Source organism: Symphalangus syndactylus, chromosome 4 (genome assembly GCF_028878055.3).
Source record: "Symphalangus syndactylus isolate Jambi chromosome 4, NHGRI_mSymSyn1-v2.1_pri, whole genome shotgun sequence".
Taxonomy (NCBI): domain Eukaryota; kingdom Metazoa; phylum Chordata; class Mammalia; order Primates; family Hylobatidae; genus Symphalangus; species Symphalangus syndactylus.
Genome location: NC_072426.2, coordinates 73,038,539 through 73,063,637, shown reverse-complemented (window position 1 = coordinate 73,063,637; position 25,099 = coordinate 73,038,539). Strand labels below are relative to the sequence as shown.

Here is a 25,099-nt window from a genome sequence, read left to right as displayed (position 1 = left end):
ATCCATTGATGGATATTTAGTTTGCTTCCACTTTTTGGCTATTGTTATTAATGCTGCTGTGAACATGGATATACAAATATCTGTTTGACTTCCTGCTTTCAATTCTTGTAGGTGTATACCCAGAGGTGGAATTGCTGGATAATGTGGTAATTGTATTTTCAATTTTCTTGAGGAACTACCATACCATTTTCCCCAGTGGCTGTACCAGTTTACATTTCCACCAGCAATGCACAAGAGTTTTAGTTTCTCCACATCCTCACAAACATTTGTTATTTATTTAGTTTTTTTATTTGAGACAGGGTCTTGCTCTGTTGCTCAGGTTGGAGTGCGGTGGCATAGTCACAGCCCACTGCAGCCTCAACTTCCAGGCCCGAGCGATTCTTTCACTTCAGCCTACTGCGTAGCTGGGACTACAGGCATGTGCCACCAATCCCTGGCTATTTTTTAAATTTTTTTGTAGAGACAGGGCCTCATTATGTTACTCAGGCTGGTCTTGAACTCCAGGGCTCAAGTGATCCTCCTGCCTCGGCCTCCCAAATTACTGGGATTACAGGTATGAGCCACTGTACCTGGTCTATTTTTAATTAAAAAAAAAATAGGCCGGGCGCGGTGGCTCACGCTTGTAATCCCAGCACTTTGGGAGGCCGAGGCGGGCGAATCACGAGGTCAGGAGATCGAGACCACGGTGAAACCCCTTCTCTACTAAAAATACAAAAAATTAGCCAGGCGTGGTGGCGGGCGCATGTAGTCCCAGCTACTCGGAGAGGCTGAGGCAGGAGAATGGCATGAACCCGGGAGGTGGAGCTTGCAGTGAGCCGAGATTGCGCCACTGCACTCCAGCCTGGGCGACAGAGCAAGACTCCATCTCAAAAAAAAAAAAAAAGCCATCCTGTTGGGTGTGAAGTGGTATCTCATTTTGTGTGTGTGTGTGTGTGTGTGTGATTTCCCTAATGATTAGTAATATTCAGCGTCTTTGCAGGTTCTTACTGGCCACTTGTATACAGATGCTCCTTAATTTATGATGGTATTATGTTCTGATAAACTGATCATAAGTCAAAAATGTTGTGAGTCAAAAATGCATTTAAATTAGCCTGAGCAACATAGTAAGACCCTCATCTCTAAAAAGATTAAAAATTAGCTAGGTGTGTTGGTACGTACCTGTAGTCCTAGCTACTCAGGAGGCTGAGACGGGAAGATTTCTTGAACCCAGGAGTTTGAGGCTGCAGTGAGCTATGATGGTACCACTGCACTCCAGCCTAAGTGACAGAATGAGACCCCCATCTCTCAAAAGAAAAAGAAAGGTATTTGATATTCCAATAAACCTGCCAAGTCAAGAAATTGTAACTGGAACCATTGCAAGTTGGGGACCGTCTGTATCTTCTTTTGAAAAATGTCTATTCAGGTTCTTTGCCCACCATGACTCTTGATATCCCAATGTTTATTTGAAGTAAACTGGCATAATTTAAACATTGTAGAGTGTTTTCTCCTTTTTTTGGGTGAGTTACTGATGTCTGACACTAGAACTTGGCAGTGGCCAGACTTAAATAATTGCTGCACTAACAGATGTATTTGCCTTTGTTGTGTGGATTATATCTTTTTAAAACATGGGGGATTGGTAAACACACGCAAGTGATTGAATGTAAGTGATATTTATAAGATTTTCTTTAAGAGAGTAATGTGTATAGTTTCAGAATACCTGAATGGGTTGGGGAGGAGAAGATACCTGGGTAGCCAGTAGTGTTGTGAAATGAATGTTTTTCTTCTAGAATAAGTTGTTAGGAGATCAAAAGTTTCATTGAACTTTTATAAAGACTAGGGTAATGATTTCTTTTCTTTTTTATTTTTTTGAGGCTGAGTCTTGCTCTGTTGACCAGACTGGAGTGCTGGAGTGCAGTGGTGCGATCTCGGCTCACTGCAACCTCTGCCTCCTGTTCAAGCTATTCTCCTGCCTCAGTCTCCCGAGTAGCTGGGATTACAGTCACATGCTACCACGCTTGGCTAATTTTTATGTTTTTAGTAGAGACGAGGTTTCACTGTGTTGGCCAGGTTGGTCTCAAACTCCTGACCTCAGGTGATCCACCATTCTTAGCCTCCCAAAGTGCTGGGATTACAGGCATGAGCCACTGCACCCTGCCTGATTTCTTATTATGTAACTTATGTAACTACATGGACTAAGACTATGGGTGTGCATGCCTTCCCCAAGGAAAATCGAGGTGATGTTACTACATGATCAAGTAGACGAGATGTCCCAGAGGCAAGATAAAAATTATGTGAACTATAAAAACGTTAATTTTTGGCCGGGCGCAGTGGCTCATGCCTGTGGTCCTAGCACTTTCAGAGGCCAAGGTGGGTGGATCACAAGGTCAGGAGTTCGAGACCAGCCTGGCCAACATGGTGAAACCCCGTCTCTACTAAAAATACAAAAATTAGCCTGGCACCATGGCGGACGCCTGTAATCCCAGGTACTCAGGAGGCTGAGGCAGGAGATTGAACTCAGGAGGCGGAGGCTGCAGTGAGCCGAAATTGTGCCATTGCGCTCTAGCCTGGGGGACAGAGCAAGACTCCGTCTCAAAAAAAAAAAAAAAAAAAGAAGGTTAATTTATTTCTTCTTCTTTTAAAAATGGATTATTGTAGAAAATTCTTATTAAGAAATTAAAATATAGGACTTTGTGGCGTTGAGGGGTGCAGAAGGAAGAAGGCATTGATTGGAGTGCAGTTGGAAGGGAGTAAAGAGAAAGCTTAAAAATGTAGACACAGAATGATTGTCATAGAAGGATTTTTTTTTTTTTTTTTTGAGATGGAGTTTCGTTCTTGTTGCCCAGGCTGCAGTGGCACGATCTTGGCTCGCTGCAACCTCCATCTCCCAGGTTCAAGTGATCCTCCTGCCTCAGCTTCCCAAGTAGCTAGGATTACAGGCATGTACCACCACGCCCGGCTAATATTTGTATTTTTAGTTGAGATGGGGTTTCACCGTGTTGGCCAGGCTGGTCTCGAACTCGTGACCTCAGGTGATCCACCCGCCTCACCCTCCCAAAGTGCTGTGATTACAGGTATGAGCCACCATGCCTGGCTAGAAGGATAGTTTTAAAGGCTTATAATGTGGAACTATTTTGGACATAGGGTGCTTTTGATGAAATAATAGAATCTGAAGGGAAAAGGCTGTTAACCTGTTGGCTCAAGAAAAATGTTTTTTTTTGTTCCTTAGATTTTTTTTAAACTAATTATGGGTTTTTTATTGTATAGGCTGTCTTCTTGGTATCTTTCATTGTTATGTTAACACTCTCTTAGTGTGTGCAAGTAGATGTGAAGGGATGAAAACACAGCTTAATCTTTGGTATTTTTTTTGATCAGAAAGGGCTTGTTCAGGGCTGTTTAATACAAAGTGTTGAGTTTGTGATTTTTTTTTTTTTTTTTTTTTTTTGAGACAGGGTCTTATTATGTCATCTGGGTTGGAATGCATGAACAGCTCACTGCAGCCTCTATCGAACTCCTGGGCTTGAGTGATCCTCTCACCTCAGTCTCCTAAGGACTACAAGCATGCACCACCATGTCCAGCTAATTTTTTATTAAATTTTTTTGTAAAGATAGGGTCTCACTATGTTGCCCATGCTGGTGAATTAAAAAAAAAAATACAACAGGTTCCTCACTTTCTGCTTTGCTGTATATCTGAGTCAGCATTTACATCTCCATGTATAAGAGATCATTTAAAAATAAGTTTGAGGCTGGGCACAGTGGCTCATGCCTTTAATTCCAGCACTTTGGGTGGCTGAGGTGGGAGCATTGCTTGAGGCCAGGAGTTCCAGACCAGCCTTGGCAAAATACTGACACCCTGTCTCTCCAAAAAAATTAGAAATTTAACTGGGCGTGGTGGCATGCACCTGTGGTCCTAGCTACTCAGGAGACTGAGCTGGAGGATTGCCTGAGGCAAGGAGATTGAGGCTACAGTGAGCTGTGATGGCACCACTGCACTTCGGCCTTATTGACAGAGCGGGATCCTGCCTCTCCAAAAAAAAAAAAAAAGCTTGAATATTTGAAGATGTAAAACCATTCAATAATGGAGAACCCTAATACTTTTAAAATAATTGTAATTTATGTTTTGATGAGAAAAACAGGCATTGTGATTTGCTGTAAACACAGTGTTCAAAGGTAAAGAACAAAAGAAATATATTTGTAAGTTTAAATTATTTAAACATCGGATGACATAATGTAAGATGTTGTTATGAATATGAGCTAGATATGCATGGCATTAATTTTAACTTGAGTTTTAGGTTCAGAACACAATTGCCTAGTAATAAGCATTTAAATCAAGTACTTAAAATCTAGTTTGTGGGAAAGTCATTGTGGCACTGCAAGATGCCTTGTACCTGCCCATCTTGCATATTTCTTGCCCCTTTCCTGGAATCAGCCATTTCTCCGAAGACCTCTGGTCCTTTTATTGGGAGAATGATGCAAGAAGCCACAGCTGAGTGCTAGGTGTGTTTGTTGCTGCTAGCTTGTCATTTTTATTGACAGCCAGGGAATGTGTGTGTGTATAATACCAAGCAGTGTATATACACATCTGTAATATTTCTATATATGACCACTTATCTATGTGTGGTAAACTAAAAATGAGTTCCTACTAATGTTTCCAAGTCTAATCCATTGGATCATTCTAGTCTCCTTCTCTTGCTTATCTGTAAATTTTCACTCCAACATTGAGAAACCTGATACCTGCTATCCACCGTCAGTTACTTAATTGTTTTATTCCAGTATAAATGTATAGCAGTATCAAGATATTTAACTTGAACCCCTAGGGAAAGAACTTTATCAACTTTTGTGCTGTTCCCTTTGCCTGTTTTTCCTTTTGCAAATAAAAAAAATTATTTATCTTTAAATTTTTGGTAGAGACACAGCCTTACTGTGTTGCCCAGGCTGGTCTCAAACTCCTGGTCTTAAGTGATCCTCCTGCCTTGGCCTCCCAAAGTGCTGGGATTATGGGTATAACCACCCCCAGCCCCTTCTGCTCGTATTCTTAGAGACTTCCATGATTTCCAAAGTAACTTATGTCAGCATTTTCCCCCCACTGTGTTCAGTGAGGTCATTTCATGTATTTGTAATACTGTTAGATTCTTGTCACATCTGCTTTCCATCCTGGGATCTTGCCCCTGCCCAATGATATTTTTAAATTTGCATACTTTAAAGTTCAGACTTTTCATTGCAAAGACCAATGGGTTTTGACAAACGCATAATGTCATATATCTACCATTATAGTATTACTGTATACAAAATAGGTTTGACTTAAAAGCATCATCTGTGCTTCACCTGTGGAATTCTGTGTCCCCTTCTCCTACTGCAGGCAATCACTGTCTATGGTTTTGACTTCCGGAATGCCATAAATTGAAATCATTCTGTATGTGGCTTTTTCATACTGGCTTTCTTTCATTAGCAACATGTATTTAAAATATATATTTTCATGGTTTGATAACTAATTTTTTTTTGTTTTCTTTTCTTTTTCTTTTTTTTTAAATACAGGGTCTTGCTCTGTTGTCCAGGCTAGAGTGTGGTGATACGATTATGACTCACTGCAGCCTCGACCTCTGGGGATCAATTTATCCTCCCACCTCAGCCTCCCAAGTAGCTGGGCCATAGGTTCCTGGCTAATATTTTTTCTACTTTTTTTGTAGAGCTAGGGTCTTTCTTTTTTGTCCAGGCAGGTCTTGAACTCCTGGACTCAAGTGAGCCACCTGCCTCGGGCCCCCAAGTGCTAGAATTACAGGCATGAGCCACTGCACCCAGCCCTCGTTTTCTTTTATCACTGAATAATAGTCCATTGCATGGATGTCTCATGGTTCGTTTATCCTTTCTCCTGTTGAAGGACATCTTGGTTGTTTCCTGTTTGGGGCAATTATGAATAAAGCTACTATACACATTTACATGCGGGACTTTTTGTGGACATAAGATTTCCTCTCATTTGGGTAAATACCTAGGAATGTGATAGCTAGATCCTATGGTAAGGGCATGTTTAACTTTGTAACAAACTGCTAAACTGTCTTCCATGGTGGCTGTATCATTTTGCATTACCACCAGCAAAGAAGGAGAATTCCTGTTTTACATCCTTGCCAGTATTTGGTATTGTTAGTTTTTGGATTTTAGCCATTCTAATAGGTGTGCAGTGGTATCTCATTGTAGTTTTAATTTGCAGTTCCATAACGATATGATGTTGAGCAGTTTTTTAAAGTGCTTGTTTGCCATCTCTCTCTGTGTGTGTGTGTGTGTGTGTATATATATATATATAATTTTTTTTTTGGTGAGGTATCTGTTCAGATCTTTAGCTCATTTTAAAAACATAGTTGTTCTTATTGAATTTTTAGAATTATTTGTATAGTTTGCATACAAGTCTGTAATCAGACTTGTATTTTGCAAATAATTTCTCTTTGTGTTTTCATTCTTTTAACAGTGTCTTTCACAGAGCACAAGTTGTTAACTTTAATTTTTTCTTTGAAGGATCGTGAATTCGGAGTATCGAAAAACTCATTCCAAACCAAAGGTCATATTTCTTCCTTTTTGAATTGGAATATTTTCTTTCTTTTTTTTATATTTAAAAAATTATTTTTTAATATTGAGTAGATTTTGGGTAATGATACGGGAGTTTTTTGTTTTGTTTTGTTTTTTCTTTTTTTTTTTAATTTTAAGTAGAGGAAGTGTGTTCCTATGTTTCCCAGGCTAGTCTTAAACTCCTGTCCTCAAGCAGTCCTCTTGCTTTGGCCTCCCAAAGTGCTGGGATTATAGGTGTGAGCCACCATGCCTGGCCTGTAATGGAATATTTTCTAAATTCTTATAACAATCATTTTATAATTTTTATAACATACTCTACATTCTTATAACATTCTCTACATTTCTATGACAATCAAGAAAAAGTCATTAAGTCCACCCTATTTCTAAGGCTTCATGGCACAAATCTTTTAAAAATACCCAATGCAGATGTCATTTTAGTTAAAACTTGCTTGCTTCCTCAGATGCTTCCGGTGTTGTTTCCTAATTTTTGTTTCAGATTTAAATTTTGGTTTTGAATTTACTTTACCAGTTTACACTTGATTGTATTTCTGCCTGCTTTCCAGTTATCCGATTATTTACTTTTTTTTTTTTTTTTTGAGGCAGAGTCTTGCTCTATCGCTCTGTTGCCTAGGCTGGAGTGCAGTGGCTCATTGCAACCTCCGCCTCCCAGGTTCAAGGGATTCTCGTGCCTCAGCCTCCTGAGTAGCTGGGATTACAGGTGTGTGCCACTATGCCCAGCTTATTTTATTTTATTTTTTTTGTATTTTTAGTAGAGACAGGGTTTCACTATGTTGGCCAGGCTGGTCTTGGACTCCTGGCCTCAAGTGATCCACCGGCCTCGACCTCCCAAAGTGTTGAGATTACAGGTGTGAGCCACCACACCCAGCCCGATTATTTCCTATATCCTTTTTGCTGTTTCTGTTTTTGCTATTTCTTTATGGCCAGAATGGTTTATAATGTAAATCATTATACTTCTCTTCTTTGATAGCCTACCTAAATTCAAATGAGAAATGTCTTATATTCTGCATCTGTTTTTTCTTATTTTAAACATTTTTTGTAGAGACATGGTCTTACTATGTTGCCCAGGCTGGTCTCAAACTCCTGGCCTCAAATGATCCTCCCACATTAGCCTCCCAAAGGCGTGAGCCTGCGTGCCCAGTCTGTTTTTTTTTTTTTTTTTTTAATAAAGCAGGGATCATTTTTATTAAGGAAAAAACCTGAAGTGCCTAATAATGGCCTATGATTTTTGTTAAGCGTACAACTAACAGAAGTATTTGATGGAATGGTTTCTTCTGCTGGAACTTAATACTGGAATTATTCTTTACTTTTTTGTTGTGCTCATTAAGATTAATTGATTTCTGTAGTAGGGGCCTGGTTAGGGATTATTAATTTTTTTTTTTTTTTTTTTTTTTGAGACAGAGTCTTGTTCTGTCGCCCAGGCTGGAGTGCAGTGGCGCGATCTCGGCTCACTGCAAGCTTCATCTCCCGGGTTCACGCCATTCTCCTGCCTCAGCCTCCCGAGTAGCTGGGACTACAGGCTCCCGACACCACGCCTGGCTAATTTTTTGTATTTTTAGTAGAGATGGGGTTTCACCGTGTTAGCCAGCATGGTCTCGATCCACTGACCTCATGATCTGCCAGCCTCAGCCTCCCAAAGTGCTGGGATTACAGGTGTGAGCCACCGCTCCCGGCCTGGGATTATTAATTTTAAACAAGTACTTTAAAAAATACTTGGAGGATTTGATGCCAAGTTCAGTGCTTAAACTGGTAAAGTTTCTTAATATTTTGTATGTTTGAAGCTATATTAACATTTTATAGTTCACAATATTAGCATTGCTAACTAGGTTATACATATCTGGATTGGACTTAAATTGTAAGCTCATTAATTAAGATACATTATGTTTCGGCTGGGCGTGGTGGCTCACACCAGTAATCCCAGCACTTTGGGAGGCCGAGGCAGACGGATCACAAGGTCAGGAATTCCAGACCAGCCTGGCCAACATGGTGAAACCCCATCTCTACTAAAAACTACAAAAATTAGCCAGGTGTGGTGGCGGGCACCTGTAGTCCCAGCTGCTTGGGAGGCTGAGGCAGGAGAATCGCTTGAACCTGGGAGGTGGAGATTGCAGTGAGCCGAGATGGCGCCACTGCACTCCAGCCTGGGTGACAGAGGGAGACTCCATCTCCAAAAAAAAAAAACGTGTTTCTTTAACGTTTTGTTTGCCTGTTTACTTTTTTTGATATACCTCTTAAACAGATTGGTTGGTTAATATGGATGTCCTGGGGGAGGAAGACAACATTTGCTGAACTGTTTAAGTTTTGGTAGGCTTCTTGGTAGTTTAAATGAGAAGAAAATTTTAAAAATTGGCAGATAGAAAGGAGGAGGCTTTTAGATTATAAAATAGCGTGATAGGAAATTTGAATCTGACTTGGGGGCAGAGAAGTAAAATATATAAGCAGGCTTGTGTGTCGTGTGTGTGTGGGGGGGTGGTTGTTGAAATGTGGAAAAAGGGAGGAGGAAGAAGACTGGTAAGAGGCATGAAAAGCTTGTATGGGCATTTTTGAGATTGCTAAGAGCAGCATCGGGGTGTAGCACGCAGTAGATATGCAGACCTTGTATATACTGGGAGTTGGGTACTTAGTAGTTGTAAGTGTGTGGGATGAATATGGATGGAGGTGTGTGGTGATGGGTATAGTATAGAATACATTTCAGTTCCAAGAGCGTTGTGTTTGGACAGCGTTGTATTTGATTGAGCAAACTTTTAACCAAAATACTTTATAGTGACAGGATAAACAGCGTTCAACTTTCTCTAAAAAACAGAATCTACAGGTCTGGGGAACAGAGGAAGAAACAGCCCAAAATTAAAACTGTAAACCTTTGTTTTAATACAGCTTATGTTTTTAAGTAAAAGTAGCATAAATTATTCACACATTTGTAGATATTTTACCTAGATCTAAATTTTTAGTGCTACCCCATAATCATTTTTATTATTTTTTTCAGAGAATTTACCTGATTTTTGTCCTTTCTGTGAAGCTTGTTTCATTTTTTTAAACGTAAATTATTTCATGATTCCATTTCCACATTCTCAGCACATTTTTAAAAAATTGATAACACTGTATGTTTTTTATTATGTACAATATAATGTTTTGAAGTATATATGCATAGTGGAATGGCTAAATTTAGCTAATTTACAAATGCATTACCTCACATAGTTATCATTTTTATGGTGAGAGCACACATCCACTCTCTTTACAGTTTTCAAGAATATAGTATATTGTCATTTACTGTAGTCACCTTGCTGTACAATAGATCTCTTGAAATGTATTCCTCCTATTTGACTATAATTATATGTCCTTTGACCAACATCTCAGCATTTCTCCCCTAGGCCCTTAGCCTCTGGTTACCACCATTTTACTCTCAACTACTTCTTTTTTTTTTGAGACGGAGTTTCACCGTTGTTGCCCAGGCTGGAGTGCAATGACGCTATCTTGGCCCACCACAACCTCCACCTCCCAGGTTCAAGCAATTCTCCTGCCTCAGCCTCCCAAGTAGCTGAGATTACAGGCATGCACCACCATGCCTGGCTAATTTTGTATTTTTACTAGAGACGGAGTTTCTCCATGTTAGTCAGGCTGGTCTCGAACTCCCAACCTCAGGTGATCCGCCCGCCCCGGTCTCCCAAAGTGCTGGGATTACAGGCATGAGCCACTGCACCCGGCCTCAGCTTCTATGAGATCAATTTTTTTAGATTCCACATATGAGTGAGACCATGTGGTGTTTGTCTTTCTGTGCCTAGCTTATTTCATTTAACATAATGTCCACTGGGTTCATTCATGTTGTTGGAAATGGCAAGACTGCCTTCTTTTTTATGCCTGAGTAGTATCCTGTGTGTGTGTATGTATATATACGTTTATCCTTTAATGGACAGTTAGGTTAATTCTATATCTTGCCTATTTCGAATACTGCTGCAGTAAACATGGGAGTGCAGATATCTCTTCACATACTGATTTCATTTCCTTAGAATATATGCCCAGTAGTGGAATTGGTGGATCATATAGTAGTTCCATTTTTAATGTTTTGAGGAACTTCCATATTGTTTTCCATTATGGCTGTACTAATTTTCATTAACACCAGCAGTATATAAAGGTTCCCCTTTCTCCACATTCTCACCAGCTTATATTTTGCCTTTTTGATAATAGCCATTCTAACTGGGGTGAGGTGCTTTCTCATTGTGGGTTTGATTTGCATTTCCCTGATAGTGATGTTGAGCATTTTTTTCTTACACCTATTGGCTGTTTGTGTGTCTTCTTTTGAAGAACATTTATTTGGGGCTTTTGCCCATTGTTAAATTGGATTATTATTATTTTTTTTGCTATTGAGTTATTTGATTCCTTTTCCTTTTTGGATGTTAGCCCCTTGTCAGACGTATAGCGACATGCAGAGGAATGAAGCTAGATTATCTCTCACCATATAAAGCAGTCATTTTATATTTAATTAGAGAATTAAATATAAAACCTGAAACTATGAACCTACTATAGAAAGAAAACATAGGGGAAATGCTTCATGACATTAGTCTGGGCAAGGACTTTTGGATATGACCTCTAAAGCATAGGCAACGAAAGCAAAAATAGCAAATGGCATTATTATTATTTTCTTAATAAAAAATTGTATTAGAAGCATTCAGAATTTTAACAAACAACTGCAGCTTTTGTTTTTGCAATTACAGAGTGGTATTTAGTTTAGTTAACAGAACAATTATTTCATGTAAACTGCATAGAGACAACTGAAGATGAAGAAACTACCATCTCTGTAAGTAACTGATTTGTGCTGTGCACGAAGTACCTTTAAATTTCCATGCCATTTTACAACCTCCATACTATACCAAGAAAGTTAGTGGCTATTGAAAATACCACCAGGACAGGGCTATCTAAAGACATGTTTGGTAGTGTATTAACTGTACAAAAAAAGACACTGTACAGTTCGAAAACAAATCTTATACAGCCTTACATTTCATTTCTTTCTTCAAAAAAAAAAAAACCCTGCTAGAACCAACTGATTTGTCATCATCTTCATGCTTATCTTTATTTTCCTCCTCTTCCTCATTCTGTTCATTTTCCTCATCTTTCTTTTTGTTGCTTTTGTTTTTCAGCCTTGGTGACTCCTGTTTTTTTTTTTTGCAGCATCAGGCTTTCCTTTAGCTTGGTATGCAGCAATATCCTTTTTGTATTTTTCCTTCAGCTTCACAGCCATCTTTCCATAAGGTTGCTTGTCATCTGCAGCTCTCCCAGTTTCTTTTCAGTATATCCAGTGGATAGGCCAGGATGTTTACCTTTGATTTTTTGGCCCATACTCAGAACAGAACAAGAAAAAGGCCAAACAAAGGAGGCCCCTTGGGTGTATTGGGATCCTTGAACTTCTATTTTGTTTTCCCTTTAGGAGGGATGTAGGTTTTCATTTCTCTTTCATAATGGGTCAGGTTTGCCTTTGCCTGTCTTCACATTTTCCCTTCTCTTTAGCAAACGTGGTTTTCCACCTCTTTGAGCGCTTCTTAGAAAGACCCTTAGAAGCTGACTGAAGCATCTGGGTGCTGCTTCTTGTGCTCCTCCTGGCAAGTTTGCACAAGTAATGTGTATGATGACATTTTGCCTCTTCTTCGGATCTTTGCCCATGTTCAGTTATTTTTCCTCAGCAAGGCATAGAGTTGCTCAATGCCTTTCTGGCTCACACTTGCCCTGGCGTTGTTTCTGTGGAGCTCAGTGTACTGCCGACACATGGGATTATATCAAACTGAGATGCTTCTGCGTGGCAAGGGAAAGAGTCAACAGAATGAAGAGACGACCTATATAATGGGAGAAAATATTTGTAAACTATACGTCTAACAAGGGGTTAATATTTTCATTGTTTCTGAATAATAATTTATAATAAGTTTTTTTCTTTCATTTTTATGTGGCTCTTCCTAGACCTTGGATTGTAACATGTAGTTCCTGCTATATGGCTTTCTGCATGTTTATAATTTTAACAGTTTCTCTTGGAGCTTCCCAACCTGTTTCCCCACCCTTCACCCTGGTATTGACTGGAAATCTATCTCAGCTCTTACATTTTATCCCATTGTGTCCACTCTTGCTCATTTTACCTGCCTTGGTATCTAACCACCTTTTCTATAGAGATACCTTTTAACCACTTATCCATCTCCTTTGCCCTCCTACTTCTCATTGCCTTTAACTAAAACTCTAGATTGGATGTCTCATGTTGAACATAGTGAAACCGACTTCCTTATCTTTCTCCCTAACTCCTCCTTCATACTTATCTTTGTAGTCACTGGGGAAGGTGTAGTCATAAAGCCTGGCAGTGAAAGAGATTGAACGTGGACTGGCCTTTAACTCATTGTTGTCCCCAGCCCCACAATTCCTCTCTCACTAGTGTGAAACCATACAGCTCACTTGTTATTCTTCATCCTTCTTTTCTCCATTCTTAGGGATAAATGTCTAACTATAGTATGTCTGAGCTGCTGTAACCTTTTGAAAAGTAGCTGCATATTCACTCGCTCATCTCTGTATCTTCAAAGATATTTCTTAAGTTATTTTATTACTTTCCTGGAAAAAAAATCACCTAAGGATAAGCATTTCAGGGTAAAATTTTGAAAAGTTGTGAAAAATTTGTGTAGGTAAATGATCAAAGCACATAGTGACTAGTGTTCTGGTAATGCATGAAAGTAACGACTGAGTGTCTGAAAGGTCAGAATTCCTGTTTACTGTGATGGGAGAGACCATGGGGTGAGCATATTTGGCAGAGCTCGGGTAGGGTAGAGATGGGAATACATTTTGGGTATGATAACTTTGAGGTATTTATTGGGCCACCAAGTAGATTTGGTTATTATGTATCAATAGTCTTTTTTAATCTAGAAGAATGCCCCTCCCTTGAGAGTACTTTTTTGAAGAGTTCAGGTCTGTTGTCTAATAGAATGTCTCACATTCTGGATTTGTTTGATTGTTTTCTAATAATTGCTTAAGGTGAAACATGCTTTTGACAAGGATATAACGTAGGTGACATTGTGTATGTTTTATTGCATCACATAGGAGGCATATCTTGTCAGGTCTCATTAGTGCTCTTAAGTTTGATCATTTGGTTAAGCTTATGCCACCACATCTCTCCATTGTTAAGGTATTTTATCCTTTTTACGATTAGTAAGTAGGCTGGGTGTGGTCGCGCCTGCAATCCCAGCACTTTGAGAGGCAGAGGTGGGTGGATCACTTGAGCCCAGGAGTTTAAGACCAACCTGGGCAACATGGTGGAACCTCATCTCTAAAAAAATACAAAAATTAGCAGGGTGTGGTGGTGTGCAACTGCAGTTCCTGCTACTCAGGAATCTGAGGTGGGAAAATTGCTTGAGCCCAGGAGGTGGAGGTTGCAGTGATCCAAACTGTGCAGCTGCACTCCAGCCTCCGTGACAGAATGAGACTGTGTCTCAAAAATAAATAGCCAGGTGCGGTGGCTCTTGCCTATAATCCCCCCACTTTGGGAGGCTGAGGCAGGCGGATCATCTGAGGTCGGGAGTTCGAGACCAGCCTGGCCAACATGGCGAAACCCTATCTCTAATAAAAATGCAAAAATTAGCTGGGCATGGTGGCTCATGCCTGTAATCCCAGCTGCTTGGGAGGCTGAGGCAGGAGAATTGCTTCAACCTGGGAGGTGGAGCCTGCAGTGAGCCAAGATTGTGCCACTGTACTCCAGCCTGGGCAACAGAGACTGTCTCAAAAAATAAATAAGATAAAAAAGTAAATAAAATAATTAGGAAGTAATCGTGGGATAAATGTGTTAGGACACCTAATAACTTTTAACATATGTTTTTATTCTCTTTACCCATTCAATACATAAACTTGAAAAACAGTTATTTCGTCCTAACAGTTTTATAATAGAGGAGTTGTTTCTTGTATAATCAGAAGTTTAGAAAGATGCTTGTCATAATTAAAAATAAGGGACAAAATGAAGTTGAGATAGTGTGGAGGTGCAGTGGGAGAGGGCAGTGGTAAAGCCAGCCTCAGTGGCTGTTGGTGGTTGTGTTTGCATGTGTTTGGAGGGCAGTGCTGACCACAATCTTGATGTATAAAACTTTCCTGATTCCTTATAGCTGTTACAAAAAAAGTTTTGCTTTTAAAAATGTAAGCAACATTATATTCTTAGTCTTCAGCGATCTTGGTTTGAGTTAATGAACTTATTTATTTTTTTACAGGTTTAAATGTGATACTGGTGTAGATCTCCTTGTTTTAAGGTAATTTTTTACTTTTTGAAAATGTATTGTATTAAATTTGTTAGTCAAGTATTTTGTGTAGAAAGTAAATTTCAGTTACTAAAATTGTATCAGTGACTAATTGACTTACCACCTGGCCTTATAGGTGTTACCTGTCATAGAGAAGATTGTTATCCTCAGGAGAATGATGGTTACTACACCTGTAGTGTATAATAATATGCTCAGTACTTGTTTGCTATAGAAAATTAGTAGGTTGTTATGGAACCTTGGGTTTACACATTTTTGGTAAATCTCAGTTTGCCTTAGGATCGTTGAGCATTGGGTTGAATGTATTAGTTTCCTAGGGCTGCTGTAACAAATACTACAAACTGGGGTGCTTAAACAGCAGACAGTTACTTTTATTCTCTCACTGGTCTGGAGGCTAGAAGTCCAAAATCAGTTTTGGGAGGGCCGTGCTCCCTCGAAAGGCTCCAGGGGAGAATCCTTCCTTCCTCACTCCTGCCTGGCTTCTGGTGGTTGCCAGCAGTCCTTGGTATTCCTTGGCTTTTAGCTGCTTCACTCCACTCCAGTTTCTGCCTGTCTCTTCAGATGGTCTTCTCCCTCTGTAGCTTTCCTCTCTGTAAATCTCCTTCTCCTTTTTTTCTTTTTATTTTGAGACAAAGTCTCACTCTGTCACCCAGGTTCTGGAGTGCAGTGGCGTGATCTTGGTCCACCACAACTTCAGACTCCTGGGCTCAAGAGATCCTTCCAACTCAGCTTCCCAAGTAGCTGGGACTACAGGTGCATGCCACCACACCCAGCTAATTTTTGTAATTCTTGTAGAGGCAGGATTTTGCCATGTTGGTCAGGCTGCTCTCAAATTCCTGGGCTCAAGCAATCCACCTGCCTCAGCCTCCCAAAGTGTTGGGATTATAGGTGTAAGCCACTGTGCCCTTAATCTCCCTCTCCTTATAAAGGCACCAGTCATTGGATTTTGGGGCCCACCCTAATCAAATATGACCTTGTCTTAACTTGATTACATCTGCAAAGACCTTTGTTATAAATAAAGTCACGTTCACAGATCCTGGGGTTAGGACTTGAACTATCTTTTGGGGGGAACACAATTCATCCCCAAACAGGTGGGAACTGGCGCATGCTGTAGTGATATGAGGATGCGGTGATCATTTAAACCCATAATGCCGTGTTCTAGGAGGTACTAAAATATTTTGGAATTGGTATAGAAATGAAAGTAAATGCATATTAGTTATTAGTGAGCCTTTCTAAGAAGGTGAAGGAGGTTTGAGGGAGTAATGAAAGGAAGGAAAGTTCTTCTCAACTCTTGTGTCTACCTGGTTAGTGTATATTTACTGTTCTAGTTATTGGCTTTTGTTTTAGTCATAAGTGACTGAAAAATGTAGATTACAATTAGAATGAAAGTGTTTTTAATGTGGCAGTGCATATGATAGTAGACACATGTTTGTTTTTCAGAGTTTGAGATTTGAAGTAACATTCTTTAAATGGCCTATACTGTGTGATGCTTGTGAGTAAATACCAAATCCAGATTGCATTAACTTTTTTCTTCATTCTCTTTCTCCATTTAAATAAAACAGCTATATTCATCCAACAAGCCATAAAGCCATAATGTGGTATAGCATCCTTTTTGAGAGGTGAATATTATTGAATGAAAATGGCTGACAGAAGTGGGAAGATTATTCCAGGACAAGTGTATATTGAGGTGGAATATGATTATGAATATGAAGCAAAGGACAGAAAGATTGTGATAAAACAAGGGGAGCGGTACATCTTGGTGAAAAAGACCAATGATGACTGGTGGCAAGTCAAGCCAGATGAAAGCTCCAAAGCGTTTTATGTGCCAGCCCAGTATGTGAAGGAGGTCACGCGCAAAGCTCTAATGCCACCTGTTAAGCAGGTAGCTGGTCTGCCAAATAACTCCACGAAAATAATGCAGAGTTTGCATCTTCAGAGATCAACAGAAAATGTGAACAAATTGCCTGAGCTTTCAAGTTTCGGAAAGCCATCGTCGTCTGTTCAGGGAACAGGTCTTATTCGTGATGCCAATCAGAATTTTGGACCCAGTTATAATCCAGGTCAGACTGTCAACCTAAGCCTGGACCTGACCCATAATAACGGAAAGTTTAACAATGACTCACATTCTCCTAAAGTTTCCAGCCAGAATAGGACACGCTCATTTGGTCATTTTCCCGGTCCAGAGTTCTTGGATGTAGAGAAAACTAGCTTCTCCCAGGAACAATCTTGTGATTCCGCAGGAGAAGGCTCTGAAAGAATACATCAAGATTCTGAATCTGGTGATGAACTTAGCAGCAGCTCCACTGAACAGATAAGGGTAAGATTAAAAATAGAATGAGGAAACACTGTACCACCCTAGTGAAAATATTAGTTATAGTTTTAATTGAAATATTTGTAAGAGTTAAGACTTGTTTTGCTTTGTATTTTCAGAGTACATGGGTTCTATCCTGATTTAGAGATCTAGAAAATATGTGAAATAACTTGTGGAGTTCATAAAGGGTCACTTTTTGGTTTTCATAATTATTCTTATACCATGACAGGACTAGATCTACTTTAAGTGAGGAAACTTTTTTTTCCCTTTTCTCTATTGATTATGTATAAGGCAGAGGGGATTTACTTAATTTACTCAGTGATGATATTTCTTCTAATAGAAAAAATTTTTACTCTTTTTTACCTGTACCCATTTTGACTTGTTTCCAAGAGGTCTTCAGGTAATAATGGTTATTTGAGGAAAGATGTCATTGGAATATTAACTGCTAACTTTTGTCTTAAGTGTCTAAGTATCCACACTTGATTTCACTGAGTATTAGCCTGAAAAAATTTTTCTGTATTCCTGTTTTTTTTTTGTTTTTTTTTTTTTTTAAGACAAGATCTTGCTCTGTCACCCAGGCTGTAATACAGTGGAACAGTCATGGCTCACTGCAGCCTTCACCTCCTGGGCTCAAGTGATCTTCTCACCTCAACTTCCCCAGTAGCTGGTACTACAGGTGTGTGCCACCACACCCAGCTAATTAAAAACAATTTTTTTTTTTTTTTAGAGACAGAGTCTCACTGTGTTGCCCAGACTGGTCACTTCTTGGGCTCAAGTGATCCTTCTGCCTTGGCCTCCCAGAGAGCTGGGATTACAGGTGTGTGCCACTGTACCTGGCTTTTTTTTTTTTCCGTTTCAAACCTTTCTTTTGAGATTAGATCTATGCCATTTTATTTCTCAAGTGAAGTGACGACATTTTAAAAGTACATACATGAAATTGAAACTTGATTGTATTAAGTCTAACTTTAAGTGAATTTAAAAATTAATGAGTTTTTGGCCTGAAGCTCTGTTGTAAGATTATTCATCAAGTCTGTGAATAATTGTGAGGTGTGCCCTTAGGTGTGGTCTGATTGTCATGGAAGTATATTCTTTCTGTAGGTTGTAATTTTTCTTGTGACATTTTGGAATGGAAATAAGAAAAAGGGAAGACTTTAGAAAAACTTCTAGTGTTTGAGATCAAGGAAGCTATGTGAAGTAGCTCTGTCAGTTTATCATCGTGTGTCTTAGTGAGTTTTTGTTCAGTCTTTATGTGATACTCTGACATAGAATATATAGTCTTTCCTGGAATTTTTCTATATTTAGCTCCTCAGGGAACTAATGGGCCTTAGGAAAGACACAGGATTCCATCCAGCCATCACCACAATTTCACACTTCAAATTACATTTTATATTTATGTACGCACGCAATCCTATGTTTTTTTCATTACAGTCATCTTAAGTTCACTGCCCTGGAGTTCCATGGCTCCTAACTTCTCCTGGGGCCTTAACACTGTCTGGAAATCCTATTAGATTTCTCCAGCCAGCCCTCTTCCTAACTCTCCATGGCAGCTGTTTCAGACCTTCTCCATTTTCCTTAGTTCTCTGATTCACTTATTTTCCCCTGCTCTCATGAGAAGATAACCTTGCCTTCCACTTTACAGCAAATATGAAAGCCATGGGATGGAAACGACTTCAGTTTTGGGGAGCACATGGTTAATAGTACTGGCTTTAGATTGGAATCTGGTTCTATATCACTTGCCATCTGTGTGATAATTGAGGAAAATTGCTGAACCTCTGTGTGTTTTAGTTTCTTCATTTAAAAATGGGGGTCACAGGGTTCTTGAGGCACATAATAAATGCATTATGTATCTATCGATGTTTAATAAACTACCCCCAATTCGAGTGGCTTAAAATAGTAAACATTACCACTTGGTTCCTGTGAGTCACTGAATCAGAAGTAGCTTAGTTAGGTGATTCCGAAGGCTAGGGGTGTCTCCTGAGGTTGCAGTCCTAATGAAGGCTGGGGCTGGAGGGGCTGCTTCTGAAGATGGTTCACTCATGTGGGGCTAGTTGGGCCTCTTCATGGCTGCTTGTGTGTTGTTTCTAGTCTTCTTCAGATGGAGCAGAGAGAACGTGGTAGACACTGCATTGTCCTTTAGTCCTCATCTTTGAAATTGCCCACTGTCATATCCTATTGATTGTGCAGTTCAGCCTTGTTCTGTGTGGGAGGAGACTACACAGGGGTGTGCATATCAGGATTTGAGGATCATTGAGGAGCCTCCTTGGGGACTGGCTATAACAATAAGTATGCCATAAAATACAGCTGCCATTATTATTATTGTTGTTATTTCTGTTATTATTTCCACCATCAGATCTATAAATACACCCGTATCAACAGTCCTCTTTTCCCCCAGTACAATGCAAGTGTTTCCTGTGCAATCAAAGAGCATTCTCCTCATATTCACTCTTCCCACATTTCACATACCTTATGCCAAAGATTATAGTATTGTGCTCATATGGCTTTAGACTTGTTGTTTGTCAAGTGTTTTCAGCATTTACATTTGCTCATGTTTTTCTCATCTTAGTAAAGCTCTTCTTCAACTCCGCCTTCCCCTCTGAGCATCTTTTATCTTCCTTTACCTTTATTGGTGACCCCTGGAAAGACTGATATGTATTTGCTTTTCTGCACTTCCTCATTTCCCACTCACTTGATAACCTCTCCGGTGTGGTTTCTGGCTCCACCACACCACCCAAACTGTTTTGCTAGAGATACTCATGGTTTCATTGTTGATACATTTACAAGGCAGTTAAAAGAATTTTAGCGTGCGCCTGTCGTCCCAGCTATGCAGGAGGCTGTGGTGGGAGGATCACTTGAGACCAGGAGTTTGAGACCAGCCTGAGTGACATAGTGAGATCTCGTCTCTAAAAAACAAGAACCAAAAAACCCCACAAAATTTTATATATAATTTATACAGTTATCACAGCCAACAAGTTTAATAATCAGATGCCAAATTTAAATAATTTTTTATTCAAACATAGCAAGAGTGTAAACATTACTAATTTTCAGTGTATGGCTTGATGAATTTTTACTTATGTATACACTCTGTAACCGGTCTCGAGCCCCTTCCTTGTCAGTATCACACCCTCAGCTCCTATGTCTTTCTTAGGAGGTTTTCATTTTCCTGACTTATATCACTACTGATCAGTCTTCTTTAATTAAACTTTTCATTTTGAGAGAATTGTAGATTCATAAGCAGTTGTAAGAAATAATTTGGAGGCCGGGTGTGGTGGCACATGCTTGTAATCCCAGCACTTTTGAGAGGCCGAGGTGGGAGGATCACCTGGGCCCAGGAGTTCGAGACTAAATTGAGAAACATGGCGAAACCCGGTCTCCACAAAAAATACAAAAATTAGTTGGGTGTATTGGCATGTTTCTATAGTCCCAGCTACTTGGGAGGCCGAGGTGGGAGGATCATTTGAGCCCAGGAGGCAGAGGTTGCAGTGACCCGAGATTGCACCTCCAGCTTGGGAAACAGAGTGAGACCCTGTCTCAAAATAATAATAATAATTTGGACAGGTCTCTTGTACCCTCTATCCAGTTACCTTTAGTGGTAGCATCTTGCAAAACTATACTGTAATTTCACCATCAGGGGTTTCATATTGGTACAGTTAATATGCTGAGCATTTCCATCACCACAGGAATCCTGTATGTTGCCCTTTACAGCCATAACCAATTCCCTCCCACCTTAACCCTCCTTAACCCCGATCACCACTCATCTGTTTTCCATTGCTACACTTTTGTCATTTGAAGAATTTTATATAAATGGAATCATACCTTTGGGGATTGGCCTTTCATTCAGTATAACTCTGTAGATTGACCCAGGCTGCTGTGTGTTATCAATAGTTTGTTCTTTTTGTTGCTGAGTAGTATTCTATGGTATAGATGTACCATAGTTTATCTAACCATTTATCCATAAAAGAATATTTAGGTTGTTTCCAGTTTTTGGCTGTTGCAAACAAAGCTGCTATAAACATTTCTGTACAGGTTTTTATGTGAATATAACTTTTCATTTCTTTGGGATAAATACCTACAAGTATAATTGCTGTTCATAAAGTAGTTGCATGGTTAGTTTTTAGAAAATAGTCCCAAGTGTTTTTACAGAGTGACTGTATCATTTTAAATTCCCACCAGCAGTGTATGAGTAATCCGGTTCCTCTGCGTGCTCACCAGCATTTGGTGTTGTCACTATTTTTTTATTTTAGTCATTCTGATAGGTGGGCAATGATATCTCATTTTGATGTTGATGTGCATTTCTCTAATGGTTACTGATGTTGAATATGTTTTCATGTGTTTATTTGCCATTGATATATCCTCTTCATTGAAATGTTTCTGCATGTCTTTTGCCCATTTTCAAATTGGATTGTTTGGTTTTTTTACTGTTGAATTTTGAGAGTTTTTTTTTTACATAGTATAGATACTAGCCATTTGCCAAATATATGGTTTGCAGATATTTTCTCCCACCATGTAGCTTGCCTTTTCATCCTCTTGATAGTGTCCTTGCAGAGCACAAGTTTTTAACTTTGATGAAGTCTTGTTTACTGGTTTTTGCTTGTGTGGAATCATGGTTTTGTGTTAAGTCCAAGAACTAGTTTTAACTTTGTTGAACTCCAGTTTATCCGTTTTCCCTTTTATAGATCATGCTTTTATATCAAGTATAACAACTCTAGCTATATTAGGCTTCTCCAGAGAAATAGAACTGACAAGGTTGTATATGTGTATGTGTATACAGTCATGCACCGCATAATGACATTTCAGTCAATGATGGACTGCATGTATGACGATGGTACCAGAAGATAATAATACTGTATTCTTACTGTTCATTTCTATGTTTAGATACACAAATACTTACCATTTTGTTTCAGTTGCCTACAGTATTCAGTACAATAATACGTTGTACAAGTTTGTAGCCTAGGAACAATAGGCTATACCATCTAACTTAGGTGTGTAGTAGGCTATACCATCTCGTTTTGTGTAAGAACACTCTGTGAAAGTCAAAGATGAAATTGACTGTTACATTTCTCAGAAAATATCCCTGTTGTTAAGTGATGCATGAAGTCCAGAATTTGCAGGGTGGACTGGCAGGCTAGAGACTCAGGGAAGAGCTGATGTTGCACTTCAAATTGATAGGCTGTCTGGTGGCCGAATTTCTTTTTGCTTGAGGTAGGTCAGTCTGTTGTTCTATTCAGGCCTTCATTTGATTGGATGAGGCCCACTCACATTCTGGGGGGCAGTCTGCTTTACTCTCAGTCCACATTTAAAAGTGTTAATTTCATGCAAAAACACCGTCACAGAAACTTTCAGAATAATGGAAATATCTGGGTACTGTGGCCCAGCCCATTTGACACATACAGTTAACCATCACAGAAGCCTTAGATCCTGAATGCTTTATTTTTTTTTTAAGTTTATAGTTTCACATTTTATGTTTGAATTTGTGATCCATTTTGAGTTTAATTTTTTTTTTTTTTGAGATGGGGTCTTAGTCTGTCACCTAGGCTGGAGTACAGTGGCACGATTGTAGCTCATTATAACCTTGAACCACTGAGCTCAAGTGATCTTCTCAGCCTCATGAGTAGTTGCGACTACAGGCATGTGCCACCATGCCCAGCTAGTTTATAATTTTTTTGTAGAGATGGAGTTTCACTGTGTTGCCCAGGCTAGTGTTGAACCCCTGGCCTCAAGTGATACTCTTGCCTCAGCCTCCCAGTGTGTTGGGATTTTATAGGCATGAGTCACTGTGCCTGGCCATGAGTTTAATATTATTTTATATAAGGTGTGAGCCTTAGATCAAGATTCTTTTTTTTTTTTTTTTTTTTTTTGCCTATGGATATCTAACTGTTATAGTACCATTTGTTGAAAAGGCTGTCTTTCCTCCAATAAATTGTCTTCTACCTTGGTTAAAAATAATTTGGGCTCCTTTGTGTGGGTCTATTTCTGGGTCCTCTATTCTGTTTCATTCATGTATGTCCTTTCTTTAATACCATGCAGTCTTATTTACCACAGCTATACAATAAGTCTCGAAATCAGATAAACTGATTCCTCTCACTTTATTCTTCTTTTTCAGAATTGTTTTAGCTATTGTGGTAGGCTGAATAATACTTACCAAAGATAATAATAGATCCTAATCCCTGGAACCTGTGAATGTTACCTTATTTGGGAAAGAGGTTTTTGCAGTTGTGATTAAGTTAAGGAACTTGACGAGATTATCCTAAACCCTCCATGTAATCACAAATGTCTTTATAAGAGAGAGGTAGAGGGCACTGCACACAGAGAAGGCTATGTGAAGAAGAAACAGATTTGAAGATGCTGGCCTTCAAGATAGGAGTGATGTCACCACAAGCCAAGGAATGCCAGCAGCCACCAGAAGCTGGAAGAAGGAAAGAGGGAATTCTTCCCTAGAGCCTCTGGTATGCGCATACAAGAGCATCGGAATTGTTAGCTTGTACCTCTGTGGACTATGACTTTATCAACTAGAATAAAGTATTTATAGTACTAGAATATAGTAACTTTAGTTTTACAGATTCTACACATTTTCAAAGGTTTTGAGATTAGCACCTTTTCCTTCATCCTGGTTTAAGGAGGTAGTTTCAAACTTTTTTTTTTGAGACCAGGTTTTTGCTCTGTCACCCAAGCCTGGAGTACAGTGATGTGATCTCGCCTCACTGCAACCTTCCACCTCCCAGGCTCAGGTGATCCTCCTGCCTCAGCCTCCCGAGTAGCTAGGACCAGGCATCCACCACCATTCCCAGCTAATTTTTTTGTATTTTTAGTAGAGATGGGGTTTCACCATGTTGGCCAGGCTGGTCTCAAATTCCTGACCTCAAGTGATCCTCCCGCCTCTGTCTCCTGAAGTGCTGGGATTCCAGGCATGAACCACTGAGTCCAACCAGTTTCTTTTTCTTTTTTTTTTGAGACGGATTCTTGCTGTCACCCAGGCTGGAGTGCAGTGGTGCAATCTTGGCTCACTGTAGTCTCTGCCTCCCAGGTTCAAGCAATTCTCCCGCCTTAGCCTCCTGAGTAGCTGGGATTACAGGCACACCACCATGCCCAGCTAATTTTTTGTATTTTTAGTAGAGACGGGGTTTTGCCATGTTGGCCAAGGCCAGTGTCAATCTCCTGACCTCAAGTGATCCGCCCACCTCAGCCTCTCAAAGTGCTGGGATTACAAGCTTGAGCTGCTGATCCCGGCCCAGTTTCATACATTTTTAATAAAGGTAGGTTGTTTTGTCATAGTCTGCATTCTGTCCTGGAATTCCCAACCCACCTCAAATGCCTACATTTAAAAAAAAAAACTTGCATACGTTGGGGTTCATTCTTTGTGTGGTAAACTTAAATGGGTTTTAACAAATGCACAATATTGGGTATCCACAATTACAGCACCATACAGGATGTAATTACTACCTTAACATCCTCTGTGTTTCACCTTCCTTCCCTCACACTTCTGGCAACCACTCATCTATTGACCCTCATTGTAGTTTTGTCTATTCTAGAATGTCTTTTAATTGGAATTACACAGTAGGTAGCCTTTTCAGGTTGGCTTCTTTCACTTAGGAGTGTGTATTTAAGATTCATCCATGCCTTCTCATGGCCTGATAGCTCATTTCTTTTTATTGCTGTATAATCTAATTGTATGGCTCTATCACAGTTTATCTATTTATCTATTGAGTGATGTCTTGGTCGCTTCCAGTTTTTGTTGGTTATTAATAAAACTGCAATGAACATTCATGAGCAGATTCAAATCAGATGGGTAAATCCTTAAGAACATGATATATGGTATGTTTAACTCTGTTTAGTATGATATGACTGTTTAGCTTAAGGAACTGTCAAACTGTCTTTCTAAGTGGTTTTTCTATTTTGTATTCCCATCAGCAATGGATGAGAGTTGTACCACATATTCACCAGCATTTGGTATTACTAGTTTTTTGGATTTCACCCATTCTAA

General features: G+C 39.5%; 1 protein-coding gene across 17 annotated transcripts in view; it reads left to right on the top strand.

The window, feature by feature from the left end:
- ARHGAP12 (Rho GTPase activating protein 12) overlaps positions 1 to 25,099 on the top strand; it is a 135,835-nt gene that overhangs the window by 9,452 nt on the left and 101,284 nt on the right. For all 17 annotated transcript variants that reach the window (XM_063637343.1, XM_063637349.1, XM_063637346.1 and 14 more), the window contains exons 2-3: positions 14,766 to 14,804; positions 16,373 to 17,127. In XM_063637343.1, the coding sequence (XP_063493413.1) occupies positions 16,444 to 17,127 (684 nt within the window). In that variant the 5' untranslated portion in view covers positions 14,766 to 14,804; positions 16,373 to 16,443. The remainder of the gene's footprint in view (positions 1 to 14,765; positions 14,805 to 16,372; positions 17,128 to 25,099) is intronic.